Source organism: Triturus cristatus, chromosome 7 (assembly GCF_964204655.1).
Source record: "Triturus cristatus chromosome 7, aTriCri1.1, whole genome shotgun sequence".
Classification (NCBI taxonomy): Eukaryota; Metazoa; Chordata; class Amphibia; order Caudata; family Salamandridae; genus Triturus; species Triturus cristatus.
In genome coordinates, this window is record NC_140590.1 from 1,026,742,355 (window position 1) to 1,026,758,096 (window position 15,742).

The 15,742-nt window shown below is 44.8% G+C and overlaps 1 protein-coding gene across 2 annotated transcripts in view; it reads left to right on the top strand.

The window, feature by feature from the left end:
• CPEB4 (cytoplasmic polyadenylation element binding protein 4) overlaps nucleotides 1-15,299 on the top strand; it is a 260,218-nt gene extending 244,919 nt beyond the window's left edge. For both annotated transcript variants that reach the window (XM_085618091.1, XM_085618090.1), the window contains one exon: nucleotides 12,740-15,299. In XM_085618091.1, the coding sequence (XP_085474217.1) occupies nucleotides 12,740-12,967 (228 nt within the window). In that variant the 3' untranslated portion in view covers nucleotides 12,968-15,299. The remainder of the gene's footprint in view (nucleotides 1-12,739) is intronic.
• Nucleotides 15,300-15,742: the final 443 nt, after the last annotated feature.

Below are 15,742 nucleotides of genomic sequence, written 5' to 3' on the forward strand. Positions count from 1 at the left end.
TCCTCCACCACCGTCTCCACTTCCTCCACCGCCTCCTCCGCGGCCGCGGACTCTGTCTCCGCCACCCCGGCCTCTGTTGCTGCCAAGCACTCCTGCGGTGCCGCCGCCGGTCCCCCCGAGGTCGGTTTCCCTTCCACGGTACCCGACTCCGCCGCAAGGGACCCCGAAGCCACGACGCCCACGGTCGCCTGGACCAGCGAGACCGGCGGATAGGCCTAAGCCGAAGAGGTCGCGCTCCCGCTCTCACAGGAGGCGACGATCGCGGAGCCGAGGGCGATCCTCGTCAGACTCTAGACGACGCCGCAGAAGGTATAGGTCCAGGTCGCGCTCCTCGGACAGGGACCTTTCCCCGATGCTGTCGGACTCCCCGGGGACTAGGGTGTCGCCGGTGGACGACTTGGTCTCGTTCCAGGAGGTGCTGTTGCGAGGGGCTGCGAAGCTGAATATCACGGTGACGGTTCCAACACCCACGACGTCCGTGATATTTGAGACGCTTCATAAAAGACACTTGTCTCGCCCCCTCCTGCCTCTCGTGCCTGGACTGGTGGAACCAGCTTTGGAACTGTTCCTCACTCCCCCAACAGCGAAGGCCGCTCCGTCCAGGCTCATGAAGAAATATAGGGCCCCGGAGTCGGATCCGTCATTCTTGAGAGGGGACCCGAAACCGGATTCGGTTATCGTGACGGCGGCGAGAAAACAACATGCGACCGCCCCGGCCTCCACGGTGCCACCGGACAAGGAAAGCCGCTGGCTGGACTCTGCGGGCAGGAAGGTGTGTGGTACCGCTGCCACCACGATGAAGGCGGCGAGTGCAGGGGCGTTGTTGGGCCGTTACGACTGGGCCCTGTGGGAATCCCTGCAGCAATATGCGGACCTCCTGCCACGAGACAAGAAGGAGGACTTCTTGGAGACGGTGCGCGAAGGCATGCTGGTTTCTAACCAAACGATCAGCGCAGCAGCGGATATATCGCTATTGGCCGCCCACGCCTACTGTCATGGCGTCCACCAGCGGCGCCATTCCTGGTTGCGCCTGACGTCCCTCAAGCCGGAGGCGCAGCAGAGAGTGGCCAACCTGCCCTTCTCGGGGGAAACCCTGTTCGGGAAGCATGCGGACGATGAAATGGCCCGCATGAAGGCTGAAGCGGAAACCCTGACGGCCGTCGGGTTAGAGAAGGCCGAGAAAAAGAAACGACCGTTCCAGAGGAGGTTCGGGTCGTCGGGCCGAGGGCGTGGGCAGGGCTCGGGACAGCAGCAGCCACAACAGCAGCAGTTCCGCAAGCCCTTCCAGAAGCGCCAGAGGGGTAGAGGTGGCCAGCAGGCTACTACCACAAACAAGGGCCCGGCCGGGTCTCGGCCCTGAGCTGTTACTTCCCCTCAACCGTTACCCACTCCAGTGGGGGGAAGCATTCGATTTTTTCCGGCAGAGTGGAGAAAAATTACTCGGGACAAGTGGGTGCTGAACATTGTTTGCAATGGATACAGTCTTCGGTTCATCAGCCCGCCTCCAGCGATTCCGCCGGTCAGCTCTCGCTTCCAGCTGAGGGAGCTCCAGGCGGAGGCAGACATCTTGTTGAGAAAAAAGGCGGTAGAAGAAGTACCTTTGTCTCAAAGGGGAAGAGGTCTGTACTCTCGGTTCTTCCTCGTTCGCAAGAAGGACAAGAACGAGTTCAGGCCCATTCTGGATTTGCGACAAGCAAACAAGTGGATTCGCAGAGAAAAGTTTCGCATGCTATCGTTGCACCAGATTTACCCTCAGCTGCAACGGGGAGACTGGCTCTGTGCCATAGATCTACAGGATGCGTACTTCCATGTGCCCATAGCACAGAAGCACAGGAAGTTCCTGCGATTCCAAGTCGGCGCCAATCACTATCAATACACAGTACTGCCATTCGGGCTAAAGTCTGCTCCCAGGACTTTTTCGAAGTGCATGGCGGTGGTGGCGGCACACCTGCGGAGGAACAAGGTGTTTGTCTACCCGTATCTGGACGATTGGCTGATCAAGGCGTCATCCTTCGAGGAAGCGCAAGAACACTTCCGTTGGACGTGCGAGCTCTTGAACAAGCTGGGGTTACACGTCAACATGTCCAAATCGGTCCCATCTCCGGTACAGTGCATACAGTACCTGGGGGCCTCCATAGATACGCGGTCAGCAAGCGTGTCTCCTTCGGAGGAGAGACGGTTATCACTCCTTCGGAAGGCTCAGGACCTCAGGACTGCTCCATCGACGACTGTGAGGAAGGTGTCGTCTCTACTGGGATCGATGGCCTCCTGTATCTTCCTCACTCCGCACGCACGTCTACAGATGCGACCACTGCAGGAGTGCTTGGAGGATCAGTGGGATCAGAAGACAGGCTCCTGGGACGACAAGATCCGACTGTCTCTACATGCTCGTCAGTCTCTGAAGTGGTGGTGTTCGGCGGAAAACCTCCTCAAGGGGGTTCCCTTCCACAAGGACATTCCCACGACGAATGTGGTGACGGATGCTTCTCTCCAGGGCTGGGGTGCGCATTCCGGGGACCTGCAGATTCAGGGGAAGTGGTCTCCTTTGGAATCGACGTACCACATCAATTTCCTGGAACTCAGAGCCGTCTTCCTGGCACTGAAGGCTTTCCTTCCGTCCTTCCAGACCAACTCGCTGCTGATACAGACGGACAATACAACCACGATGTATTACCTCAACAAGCAGGGGGGGTCGAGATCGCGCACTCTGTCGCAGGAGGCGCAGGCGATCTGGCGCTGGCTGCTGGCCCGAGGATTGACGATCACGGCCACGCATCTGCCAGGGGTGCAGAATGCTCAGGCGGACGCCTTGAGCAGGCTGATTCAGGAAAACCACGAATGGGTCATAAACGACGAAGTACTAGGAGAAGTCTTCGCAAGGTGGGGGACTCCAGACGTAGATCTGTTCGCCACCGCCGAAAACAGCAAATGCCGAGACTTCGCATCCAGGTACTACCAGCGGGGGACGCTGGGGAATGCGCTATGGATCGATTGGTCGAACAGCTTTCTGTACGCTTTTCCACCCATTCCCCTGATTCCGGCGGTGCTCATCAAGCTGTCCCAGTCCAGGGCGCGGATGATCCTGATCGCCCCGGAGTGGCCCAGGCAGTGGTGGTTCACGGACCTTCTTCACCGGTCTCTCCTTCCTCACATGCGGTTGCCGTGCAGGCCGGACCTTCTCACGAAGTTCGGGGGGCGGATGGTGCACCCCAACCTCTCGTCTTTGAGTTTGGCGGCATGGCTCCTGAAATAGTGCAATACGGTCATCTGAATCTACCAGACGATTGTATGGACATTCTGAAGGAGTCTAAGCGACCTTCCACTAGGACATCCTATGCTTACAAGTGGAAGAGGTTCTGTATCTGGTGTAGGTCCAAGAACTTTGATCCGACAACATGTAAGGAAGATGTCATCCTTCCATACCTTTTGCATCTGGCGCAGTCTGGCCTTAATTTCCATTCCATTAAGGTTCATCTGGCTGCTTTGACTGCTTACAGGAAGTGCCCTTCACAGACGTCCTTCTTTCAGATTCCTGTGGTCAAGGATTTTTTGGAAGGCTTGAAGAAGGTGTTCCCTCCTGTCAGACTTCCCTCGCCTTCTTGGGACTTGAATGTGGTGCTGTCCAGACTGATGAGAGAGCCTTTTGAACCTATTCACAAGGCTTCATTGCAGCACCTATCCTGGAAGGCGGCGTTCCTAGTGGCCATTACATCGGCCCGCAGGGTGAGTGAACTTCAGGCATTATGTTGTCAAGAACCTTATACTGTGTTTCATGCTGCTAAGGTTGTGATGCGTACTCACCATAAGTTCCTTCCTAAGGTTATCTCTGACTTTCATGTCAATCAGACCATAACTTTACCTACGTTCTTTCAGAATCCCTCTTCACCAGCGGAAAGGGCTCTCCATTCCCTGGATGTCCGAAGGGTGTTGAAATTTTATCTGGATAAGACCAAGGATATTCGTAGGTCTGACCAATTGTTTGTTAATTATGGCTCAGTCAGGACTGGTCTTGCGACCTCTAAGCAGTCCATCTCTCGGTGGATTGTGTCCTGCATACAGTTGTGTTATCAAAAGGCTAATAAGACTTTAGGGGGTAAACCTAAGGCTCATTCCACCAGGGGCAAAGCTGCCACGACGGCTTTGCTGCGTAATGTTCCGATTGCGGAAATCTGTAAGGCGGCCACTTGGAAGTCGGTCCATACCTTTGCTGCGCATTACTGTCTGGACTCGGATGCCAGGGCAGATGCTCAGGTTGGGCAGGCTTCGCTGCGAAATTTGTTCGCACAGTAGTGGTTGTGTCTTATGTGTTCTCCACCGCTTTTGTTGTGTGGGGATGGGCTTGCCATTCTATTCACTAGATTATGACTATACACAGAGATCCCCTACTACAGAAGGAGTAGTTTCTTTTCTGTAACTCCAGTTCTGTAGTAGGGGTATCTCTGTTATAGTCATAAGCGCCCGCCCTCCTCCCCGGTGGAGAGATACTTATTCATATGGAGAATGCTACAGGTCTGGCGTGCTACGCCTTCAAAAAGAACTGAAAGTAAATGGGACCTGCTGGGCATTCTGGGATACTGGGGAAAGTTCTGGAAAACTGGAAAGTTTTCTTAAAGGCACAGTATCCTGTTCCAAGCCACATAATGGCAGCCTATGGGGCTTGTCTGTCCACTCCTTCCTCTCTATCATTCCAGAGGCTTTTGCTGGTAGAGGCAGGGTTTTTTCCTATGGGGAGAAAAACTGGACAGGCAGTGCTGTTTGTGGATTTTGGTGGAATTCTAGTTGAAGTACTGGACAGTGTAGCCTGTGGGTATAGGCTGCATTATCTGTCTTTAAATTAAATTCTCTCTTAAAGGTGTATGCAGGTCTGCATGATTTGTCACCTTTTAGAGATTATTTTTTATTGCTCCGGGGTCCGCGCACATGGGCGGGACTATTCACTAGATTATGACTATAACAGAGATACCCCTACTACAGAACTGGAGTTACAGAAAAGAAACTACTCCTTCCCTTTCAGGGCCCTAGTTGTTTTTTAATACACCATGGTCATTCACTTCATGGCGCCGCGCTTCTGGCGTGGAAAGTCTTTGAAAGTACTGATGTCAGTGCGCCGGGGTGGCACCTTATAGACTACTAACCCGATGCCTATGACATCACGCAGAGGCGACTGAAACCACTTATCAGCGCTCAGGGGTACTGTTATCAAAAATCCTACAGATCCAGTCTGACGCATGGAAGTTCAAAGGTAATGAATCTGCGGCTAGATCATTCCTCTACTAGGTAAGGTGTTACCGAAGGTAAGTAATTTGTCCTACAGTGCAGGTAAGTATGTACGGGTGCTTTACAAAGCAGAAGGTTACCATGTAGGTAGGTTATTTTGTTTTAAATGACATGCGTATATATTTATATATGTGACTTAAAATTGTTGTTGTACTTAGGTTTCAGGGATGGGTAGAGGTAAGGGCTAGTAAGGGGTTTTTAGGGTTCTGCATAGGGGTACGGGATTTTTAGGCTTTAGGAATAGTTGGAGATAAAGAGTATTAGGAGTTTTAGGGTTCAGGGATGGATAGTTGTAAAGGGTTATTTGACTTTAGGGCTGAGGAGGGGTAAGTGATAGGATTTGTAGGATTCAGTTCTCGGTTTATTGTTCAGGCTCTGTAGGTGTATCAGGGTTTTTAGGCTTGGATAAGGGATAGTAAGGGCTTTTTAGGATTCAGGGTTAGGGCAGGGTAATGGGTACTAAGGGGTTTTAGGGCTTAGGGCTAGCTAGGTAGGTAGTAAAATTCATGATACAAGGGCCATGGCCACTTTATCTGCGTCCTGGGGATCCCACCCCTGGGTCACAATTTTCCCTGCTCACAGGAGCGTGGGGAGAGAAAGAAGTGTACTCCCACCCAGTGGAAGCTTTGAAAATGCTCCTGCCAGGTAAGAGCACACTACTGTTTCCCTGCCCACGCTCTCGTTGGCTAGGAAACTGGTTGCTGCTGCAGACAGGAACAATGCTAGCTCGCATGCCAAGGCTCCCCCGGTGGCCCCCAATGTTATGTTTTTGTGGGTGCATGAATGGAGACTGCTAATTAGTTAGGCCTCAGGGATGGGGTCTTTGGGATCTCTTAAGGTTAAGGGAAGAGTCACATGCCCCTTCCTCTATAATTAATGTATGGCAGCGGAGGTGGGATGTCTGGGGCCCCTTTGGACTTTAGAGCACATGCCTCTCTTCCCTAATATCAATGTTTGCCCCTGGGAATGGTGTCCACAAGCCCTCTTAAAGCTCAGGGAGGCAGGCCACACGTCCCTTCCTCTGTAATTAGAGTGTTTGACCTTAAAGATGGGGAACTGGGTTCGAGTCTTAACAGGTACATCCTGTGATTCTGGGCAAATCATGTACTCTCCCTGTGCCTAACAAAATGAATGTGTCTGTCTGTAAGACGGCAGGTGCTCATGGAAAGTGCTCCGATACCTTAGGGTCGAGTGTGCGTTATATAAAGCTCCCAACAAAAAGAAAATAATTGTGTGGCTCCGGAGTATGGGGTCCCCGTGGCCCATTTTGATTCAGGGAGAGGGCTTTGCAATACCCTATCCTAATATGAATACTTTCGTCCACGATGGATGGGGTCCTGGGACCTCTTGAGGCTCAGGGAGGAGGGACCATGTGCCCACCTCCCCCAATAATTAGGTTTTGGCCCAAAGGGATGGGGTCCACGGGGCCCATTTGTGCTTAGGGATGGATTTAGACGCGGCCAGGTCCTGGCACCAACCCCACAGCGTTCACAGCCGAAGGCCGCATGCAGCGTGGGGCTGCATGCTTAGCGAGGAGCTCTCTACAGGACCTGACCGGAGGCCAGGCCCTGCAGACAACCCCTTTGGCTGTGTGTTATGGGGTGTTGGCTTACTTATGGTAACATAATATTACTTTATGTTAAAAAATAAATTGGGGACATAAACTGAAAAAACAAAGGTTAAAGTGACGTTATAGTTAGGTTAAAATTTCAGTGCAAACAATGTTTTAAACTAAAAGAAAACCACTGAAATTCACCAGGTGTGGTTAACTCTAGTAACTAAAACTGCTGCCCAAGGTAACTATAGCTCGCCCCCTCGCCATGCTCTGCTAATGACATCCCAAATTACATCATTCATGACGTTCTATGACATCGTTGATAACATCACTGCAACATCTGAAATCTCATAGTTGCTGAAAAGACTGTGCATGGCGGGGCGCAAGTTATTGTTACTTTAGGGCGCGAGTTATAGTTACTAGAGAGAATTATAACTGAATTTTGTTGTTTTTTTCTTTTTTTGGTTTAAATAGTTCCGTTGGGATTGAATTTTTGCCAACTAGAACGTCACATTAACCTTTGGTTTTTTTTCAGTAATAATCCAGATTTATACATAATCAGTCTTTTCGTGTTTGGCCAAGACTTCCAATATCAACTTTGTTTGGTGCAGAATACAGAACACGGCACGTCCAATTGAATTGTTTTGAAACCGGTTTATTAAAAACTGAAGTTCAGAACACCAAGTACAACAGCTGTGTGAGGTGGCCTATGCGTTTTGGCTCTAGCCTCTCACGGGGGGGGGGGGTTGGGTGTGTGCGCGCGCGTGTGTGTGTGTGTGTGCGCGCGTGTGTGTGTGTGTGTGTGTGTGTGTGTGTGTGTGTGTATATATATATATATATATATATATTACCTACTGGCGGTCGCCAGTAGGTAGTTATAGTTAGGACCACGTTTCCATAGGAAATCCGCAACATTCTATTTTGAATAACTTTTGCGCCGGTCGACGAATCCTTGCGAATTTTTCAAAATAGGTGGGGCGCTACGCTCCGCTCCTACCCTGAAAGTCTCGGGGGGATTCGTCAAGCGGGGGCTGAGATAAAAGGGGGGTCCCAAAACGCGTTTTTCCCATGCATTTTTCCATAGGACCTTTAGACACAGCTACAGCCCGAACGGCTGAACAGAATTACTTGAAATTTGGCAGAGAGGTAGTCCTCAGGTCAAGGAAGTGCCTTTTGTAGGTTTGGTGTAAATCTGTTCAGTAGATTCTGAGAAAATAGCCTTTAAATCAATATATATATCTGAGCCAGCTTACGGTGCGCTTACGGTGCGCTTACCGTACGCGTACGGTGGCTTGCGCGAGCGCGATTCTGATTGGCCCTTAGATCTTAGTAAACATTCGAATCGGTCGATACCAGGAAGCGGCAGCCGCCATTTTCTCTCTCGCACTTTGAGGGGGGAGCTGATAAACAAATGCCAAAAACATATAAAGGGGCTGTTTAGACAGCGCCCATGCACATAACCATGTTAGTTGAGTCTTAAAAGATCCCCCAAGGCAAAAAACGGTAATTTTTTATTTTTCGAAAATTTCGCCGATTACGCTTACCGTACGCGTACGGTAAAAAAATTTTTTTTTAAAAAATCCACACTCTCTCTACCCCGTGTGCAAATGGTGGCCGAAGGCCACCATTTGTGCAAGGCATATCCGCGCACAGCAATTCCCCAAAAAATTTCAACAGATTACCTATCACAAGGAAGCGCATTATATGTCCTCCATGTGCGCACGGTGGCCCATCTAGCGTAACGTGGGCACACGGTGCGCGTAGCGCACCGCGTGCCCACCGTGCGTGCACGGCACTAACTGCGTAAAGTGGGCGCGCGGTGCGCGAAGCGCACCGCGTGTTCACTGTGAGCGCACGGTGCGCGAAACGCACCGTGCGCGCACGGAACGAACTGCGTTAAGTGGGCGCGCACGCCACGTATGGCGTAAAGTAACTTAGCATTTAAAAAACTGTACAAATTCACTGAAAAAACCATAGGTTTCACACACGTTATAGTTAGGAATTAGCATTTAAAAAACCTTGCAAATTCACTTAAAAAACCATAGGTTTCACACATGTTATAGTTAGCGGAAATTTTACTGATAAAAAACCAATGAAATTCCCCCGTTATAGTTAGTGCAGGAAACTATAACTCACGCGACCGCAATCTTCTGCTGATGACATGTGTCTTTATGAAAAAAAAATATTTGTAATATATGTATAGCTAAAAATTTATGGAAGAAGACATGGGCAAATAAGTGTCTAAATACAGTATTAGCATCAGCAGAGGATTGCGGTCGCGTGAGTTATAGTTTCCTGCACTAACTATAACGGGGGAATTTCATTGGTTTTTTATCAGTAAAATTTCCGCTAACTATAACATGTGTGAAACCTATGGTTTTTTCAGTGAATATATATATATATATATACATTAGCAGGTTATAATTTAGTGAACTTGTAACTTGCACCCCAGCCATGCACTGCTTGTGAGCTCACATATTTAATCACTCATGACATTTTAAATTGATCACATCACTCATGACTTCTGAAATGACATCTTCCATTATACTGCTATTCACATTACTCCATAAGGCCTTACAGCATTTAAAAAAAGAAACTGATCAGTAAAAGGTCTATATTCATAGACCGCATAAAGTTGCTGTGTGTACCTGGGTGGACAGAATGGAAATAGAATAAACCCTGAAGTAAGGTGTGGTGGTATATGTTGAAATTTATATGGTGCACAGCTTACAAACCAATAATGTTTGGGATTCAAGTAGTACTCCATGTTAAACCAGGTAAAGGCTGAGCACACCTATTGTGGGTTGCAAAATTAGGTGGTTGTTCAAAGCCAAACCCTGTTGAAAAATATCTGTGGGAAAAGCCACGCTTCAGTTAGCAATGCATAATTCACCTGTGGATGTCTGAGCACATGCCTAAGTTGAACAGTGACTATACAGTGCTGCAGAAAAGGTCAATGTAAAGAGGACATTTATAAGTTGTGGGTGTTTATTTCCAAAACTTCAGACAATTTTGATGCTTTGCAGATTGTTGTAGAATATTGGGGTGGCCAACTTAGAGGTGGTTTACCTCGCAACATGGTTTTAAGTATGGGTGTAAAATTTATGGCACTTTGTTCATCTCAAGAATGTATTTAGTGTTTTATCAAACTACAGAGGGTTGTCCATAGGGCCTTTCTGAATGTGCCTTATCTGTGGCTAATGCCACCTGCCAATCTCTTGACTCAAAATTGCACATCATGTCAAATCTTTAAGAGGGTGATCGATTAAGATGAACAGAGAACACCAGATTTTTGGTGGGTGTGCAAGGTTTAGAAAGCGGGTAACCCCATGAAAGTCAATGGAGCAGGTTGGTTAAGCAGGTGAATACCAGCGCACCAAATGTTGATTACTTGACAGATGTGTAATGTATTCAGCATTTGGTAACGCATTATGTCTATTATCAGGTGATTGGTGATAGAAAATTGACCACAGGTGTAGCTTGTTGACTGATGTAAAGTCACATACCCTATAGGGCCCTTTCACAATGACTGAATGGGGTCATCTATGATGTCATCAGTGAATTGATATGCCAAGATTCTTGGAGACATCGCAATTTTTCATCTACAGTTGAGTGTTGTAGTACTCTCCTAAAGCCATAGCCGTTGGCCCACTCCGAATTATCTCAACTAGTCGAACTGCTTTTAGCTACATAAATTGAGTGTGTTTGCATTCCTGCCTAGAAAACGTAATGTAAGAATGTGTAATTCAGGGAGAGCTTGAAATACAGTAGTTTACTAAGCTGTGTAAGCTATGTATTAATTACACTACTGTTGCTTGCTTGTGTAAAAAAAAAAAAATCAATCTACTATAACCAGTGTGTTGTACATCGAAGCATGTTTATACTATGTGAAATATTATTTTTTTTAAACTTGAGAAGCTGTGTAGTGAAATCCTTTAATATGTTTGATATAGTGTGTGCCACTGAAATGACATCTAAATGCTGCCTCCATGTCAAGAGCATCTAGCTATACCAAATAATGAGAGTAATTGTGTGGAAATTTCTGGGGAAGTCACAGTATGCTTTAATTGCTAAAATCTTTGATGCCAGCTGTTCAGATTTATTTCTGACCTGGGGTTTCAGCAAGTTATTCATTTTCTTCAGGACTACTGGGTAAACCATTTATCTCTTAACAAAAAATGAGACGTCCCAACAGTAGGAGATTGATTTAAAGTGGAAGAATCCCCCTATTTTTAGTGTAGTTGCCTCTTCATTTTTGTAAAAGCTTTCATCTAGGAGGCACATTTTCATTCAAGGGTTTCTCAAGTCCAACATATAGTGGTTTCTAGTGTAATCTATTTCAGGACTGTGTTTTAAGCCAGATATTAATTTCATATGGTACTTGGCATATGGGTCTTGCGTCCTACTAACGTCCATCGCAGGATCTTTTGACGTCCTTTGCTAAATGTTTTTCAGCATTACAGTTCACAGGCTGTCTGTATTTGTGTGTAGCCCATGTTTGCCTCTGGTCACCTCCCTGTATCTTAAATGGCTTGAGGGCCACTAGGTAAAGGAAAGATCCCAGTTCGATAGGGTTGGGACTGGTGCATCTTGTGATACACTAACTTGAGTGCTGCTGATCTTGCAAATATTTAGGGTTTCCCCAATTTAACACAAAACCTTCAAAATTTCAACAAACTGCATCCATCCATCTAGTATTTATCCTTCTAGGAACTGTGTTGAACATATCACCCTTGTCTAAGACAACAGAAATAAAGCTCTTTTATCTTGAGAGCAATTTCTGCATATCTACGCTTTGCTACCACATAGAATACAATAAAGGAATCCCTCTAGGGGAGTGATGCTCACCCAGGCTTATCCCACTCCTAGTTAGGTTCACACACTTGTTCAGATAGTAGCAAAGTTTCTGGCTATCCAAGAAGCTGAACACTGATAACCAGGCTTTTGCCTAGTAGGAATTAGTGATAACATAAGTGTTGAGAGACTGTAGATGAATGCATGGGGTCACTGAAGAGGCAGCCTAAAAAATAAAGAGAAATGTTGTAATGCAATTAATTAAGGTCAGTAATCGGGGGCTGCTCAATGAGCATGAAGAACGAAAAAAAGGCAAGTTGCCGGTGACTGCAAGTTCATCAAATAGGGCGAGAAATCTACAGTCCGTTTGATAACCCGGGCCAACAATAGAATCATGTTGGTAGCTCAGTGGCGCAACCTGTGGCTGTTCAGCTCTAGGAGCAAATCCGCTGTAGCTGGGTCTCTCCCCACTTTGGTAGTTACCACTTTCAGTGCTTTCGATCTCTACATAAATACTCTCTCGGGCTCATGAACAAATGTAGTCCTGATGCTGTTCGTTCCCATAATTTCAAATGCGATCAAAACATGGTTGATTTAGCCAGAGACCCGCTTTGAATTTATGGTTTGTTATAATGGGCTGTGTTCTTATTACTTTAATACACAATCACGCTTATCACATGTATATCACTTATAAGAGAGCACTGACCATGTTGTTTTGCACTGGCACTCACTAAGGCATTTGTCTATTTTTAGGATTTGTTTAATCAAAAATTGTTATTTGGCTTTACAGAATGGCTCAATTTTTTGACTAGGGGCCGCTGTTCACTGCTCAGCTGTTCTCTCCAGGTCCCTAGTGATTGCCATGTTTCCTTTGTGTCTCACAAAACGTTCTGCCTTAACAAGACAATAGAAATTAAGAAAATTAAAAACAATTTTACAGTTGCTTCAGAAAGTTATTAGGATGGTTATTTAAGTTGAGTAATAGATGTTGGTGTGACAATTTTTAGGACACTAGTATACCGCATTCATATTCACATTAACCCACCTTTTGTGATTGAGCACCACCATTTTGACACAGCCTCAATGTAAACTTCATATTTTGTTTTGTGGCAGGTTGAAGTCAAGCCATATGTCTTGGATGACCAGCTTTGCGATGAATGTCAAGGAGCCCGCTGTGGTGGAAAATTTGCTCCGTTCTTCTGTGCTAACGTTACCTGTCTGCAGTATTACTGTGAATATTGCTGGGCTGCTATCCATTCACGTGCTGGCCGGGAATTCCACAAGCCCCTGGTGAAGGAAGGAGGAGATCGCCCAAGACATATTTCATTTCGCTGGAACTGATGGATCGCTGCGGTGCTAGTTGTCGTATGCAGGCATCAAAATAAGTGCACTCTTCTGTTACCCTGAACTCCTAACACCCAGTACTCCCTCAATCCCTCACCTATAAGATCGCATGTCCTTTTGTAGTAGTCTGTATTTTATCGATAGTATAATGAAAGAATGACCTATAATATAGGTATTTTGTAGATTTGTGTCATTTAAAACTGTATTGGAACTCCTTTTTCATATGGATATCCTGCTGTTGCATGCGAGATTCACTCTGTCTTCATTCAGACCAGGAGAGCAGAGGGACTTCGTGCAACATTTGTTTCTTAAGAGGAGAGTGCGAGAAGAAAAAAGTTTGAGTGAGAAAGAGAAATGAAACAGAGTATTTTTTTTTAATTAAATTATTGTTAATATAAAATAACATAAGAATACTTTTATTAAAATAACCATGCAACCACAATAACACTATCAGTCTGTTCTGACACAAATACTTTCAGAGGGAGCTTTATTTTTTCAACAAAAACACCTATTTTTTGTTTTGTTTGCTTGTTTTGTTACAGAAACGAAAGAAGTTAGCAGTTACCTATTAACAGGAAAACGCATGTTAAAAACAACAAAAAATGCACGAGCAAGGTTGAAGCAGCATTGTAAATTATTTTCTATTATTTTTCAAGGATTTTGAGGCTGAAAATTATATGCATCCCTGTGCCTCCACTTTATAGCAGTCATATAAACAGATAAAAATGCCGTTTATTTAGTTAGACATATTGTAATCTAAGCAACAACACTTAACATTTTAAAGAATGTAACAGTTTGAAAAATTTACTACTGAGAGGAGTGCACTTTTCCATTTATTTTTTAAATTAAAAATACAATTATCTGGCAGTGACCCCTCAAAACCTACCAAAGCTAAATTAACAAGATGAGTATCAAACATAATGAGTATCAAACATGTAATTTCCTCTCCTGAAGAACAAATCTATAGATTTTATTTTTGATGTTTAATATATATATCTCTATATCTTAATTTACTAACCATCAGGTGTCAGCTTTTGCGCTCCATTTTGACATAAAACCTAAAGATACCTCAAGGATGTCATCTTGATTTTATATCTTATCAGTTACTACTACTGTAACTAAGAAAAGAAATTGGCTGCTAATTGATTACATTGTTAATGTAAGGTCATTTTTGATATCTGTAATGTCAAGTAGAGAATGCAAAATGTACAAAGAAAAGGCTACCTTATCTCGAGGCATAATATGCAGTCCATCTGTGCAAAAGTGCATCTGTGTATAAAGATCTTCAACAGGGATAAAGTAGCCATAGTGTATTTTCAAAACTTAAGCAAGAGACCATAAGTAACAAGTGCCCAATGTACCAACATTTATAAAGTGGTGCATGTCCTAATTATTAATACAATTAGGGTTTACAAGGTGTTATCATAATCCTTGCTCAACAGCAAAACATGCTGCAGGAGGTCGTAAACCATAATCTTCCTTAGCTAGACCAAGAACTCCCTTAATGCCCTGTTAAATTTTTTTTAAATAAAATTGGATGGTATCAGTGCTTAATAAAACAATTAAATATAAGGGCCGTCTTTTGAACCATACTTACAAAGTACATTAGGCTCTAGACAACCAAAGACCTGCCTTGGCACTGCTGCTAAAAAAAAATCTGTTTGCACAGACTGATTTTTTTTGTCTTGAAATTGACAAACACTTTTTTTTAATGATCTTTTCATTGAGTTCAGACTTAAATTAACTATACCAGATATGTTACAAAGGTCAAAATGGAGACATTTGCTGTCAAATGAGCGTGTATAAAGGGAGCTGCTCTTTATTAAATCCTTGAAAACAATGATTGCCCTGCAAATAGATAATACTTTTGGGTAGCTATATTCTTTCTGAAGTTCATCACATTTGGAATATTCATTTAATGTGTTTAAAATACCAGTAGCCCATGTCAGATCAATGTTGTAACACTGTTGATTGAGAGGAGACTATTGTTTATGAATGGCAAACTCATGGTGTTTGAAAGGTATAGTTTTGAACGAGTAATGAAGCACTCTCCTATCTTACACTATGATAGTACAAAGTCTACTGGTACATATTGCCTACGCCAGTTTTTTTGTTGAAAAGACATCAAACTTTTTCCAAATAGCATAATTTATTGATGTTGATTTATTCTCACCAGCGTGGCATATGTTTTGACACACACATAGATATATATTGCTTTTAGGAGGCTTGGGGTGCACTTTTGTGCCATTCCTACCCAGTAAACCGGTGTGGTGAGTTGACTTTAGAAGAAATAACACTGTTGAGACCTAGCTTTGAAGAATAATTTTCCCTTTGTACATGACCTGCTGAATTTCGGTACAGTGTTTTTTGTAGCTAACTTATTTTGTCATGCACATAATGTATACTTGTTATGCACTACTTTTGTATATCTTGTTTTTCCAACAGTGAGCATTTTTAGGCACACTTATCACTGACTGGATATCTCTTTATGCAATACCTCAATTTTTCATATTGCAAAGAGTAGCTTTTTGTACTTTTATTACTGAGAGATCTTCATATACTTCATTTTTTAATATAAATAATTTTAATAAATTTTATTTTCTTATATTCTGCTTTTTATACATTTCAGTGCTCTGCATACATGTTTAATTATGGATGTTGTGCACTGGCAATGCTATTTTAGAATCTGCAGAGAAAAGGCGCATGTTGCTGAAACATCATAGGCCCTGCACCATGTATTTTGGTGTGTATTTATTTTAAGAAGTCGCAAAT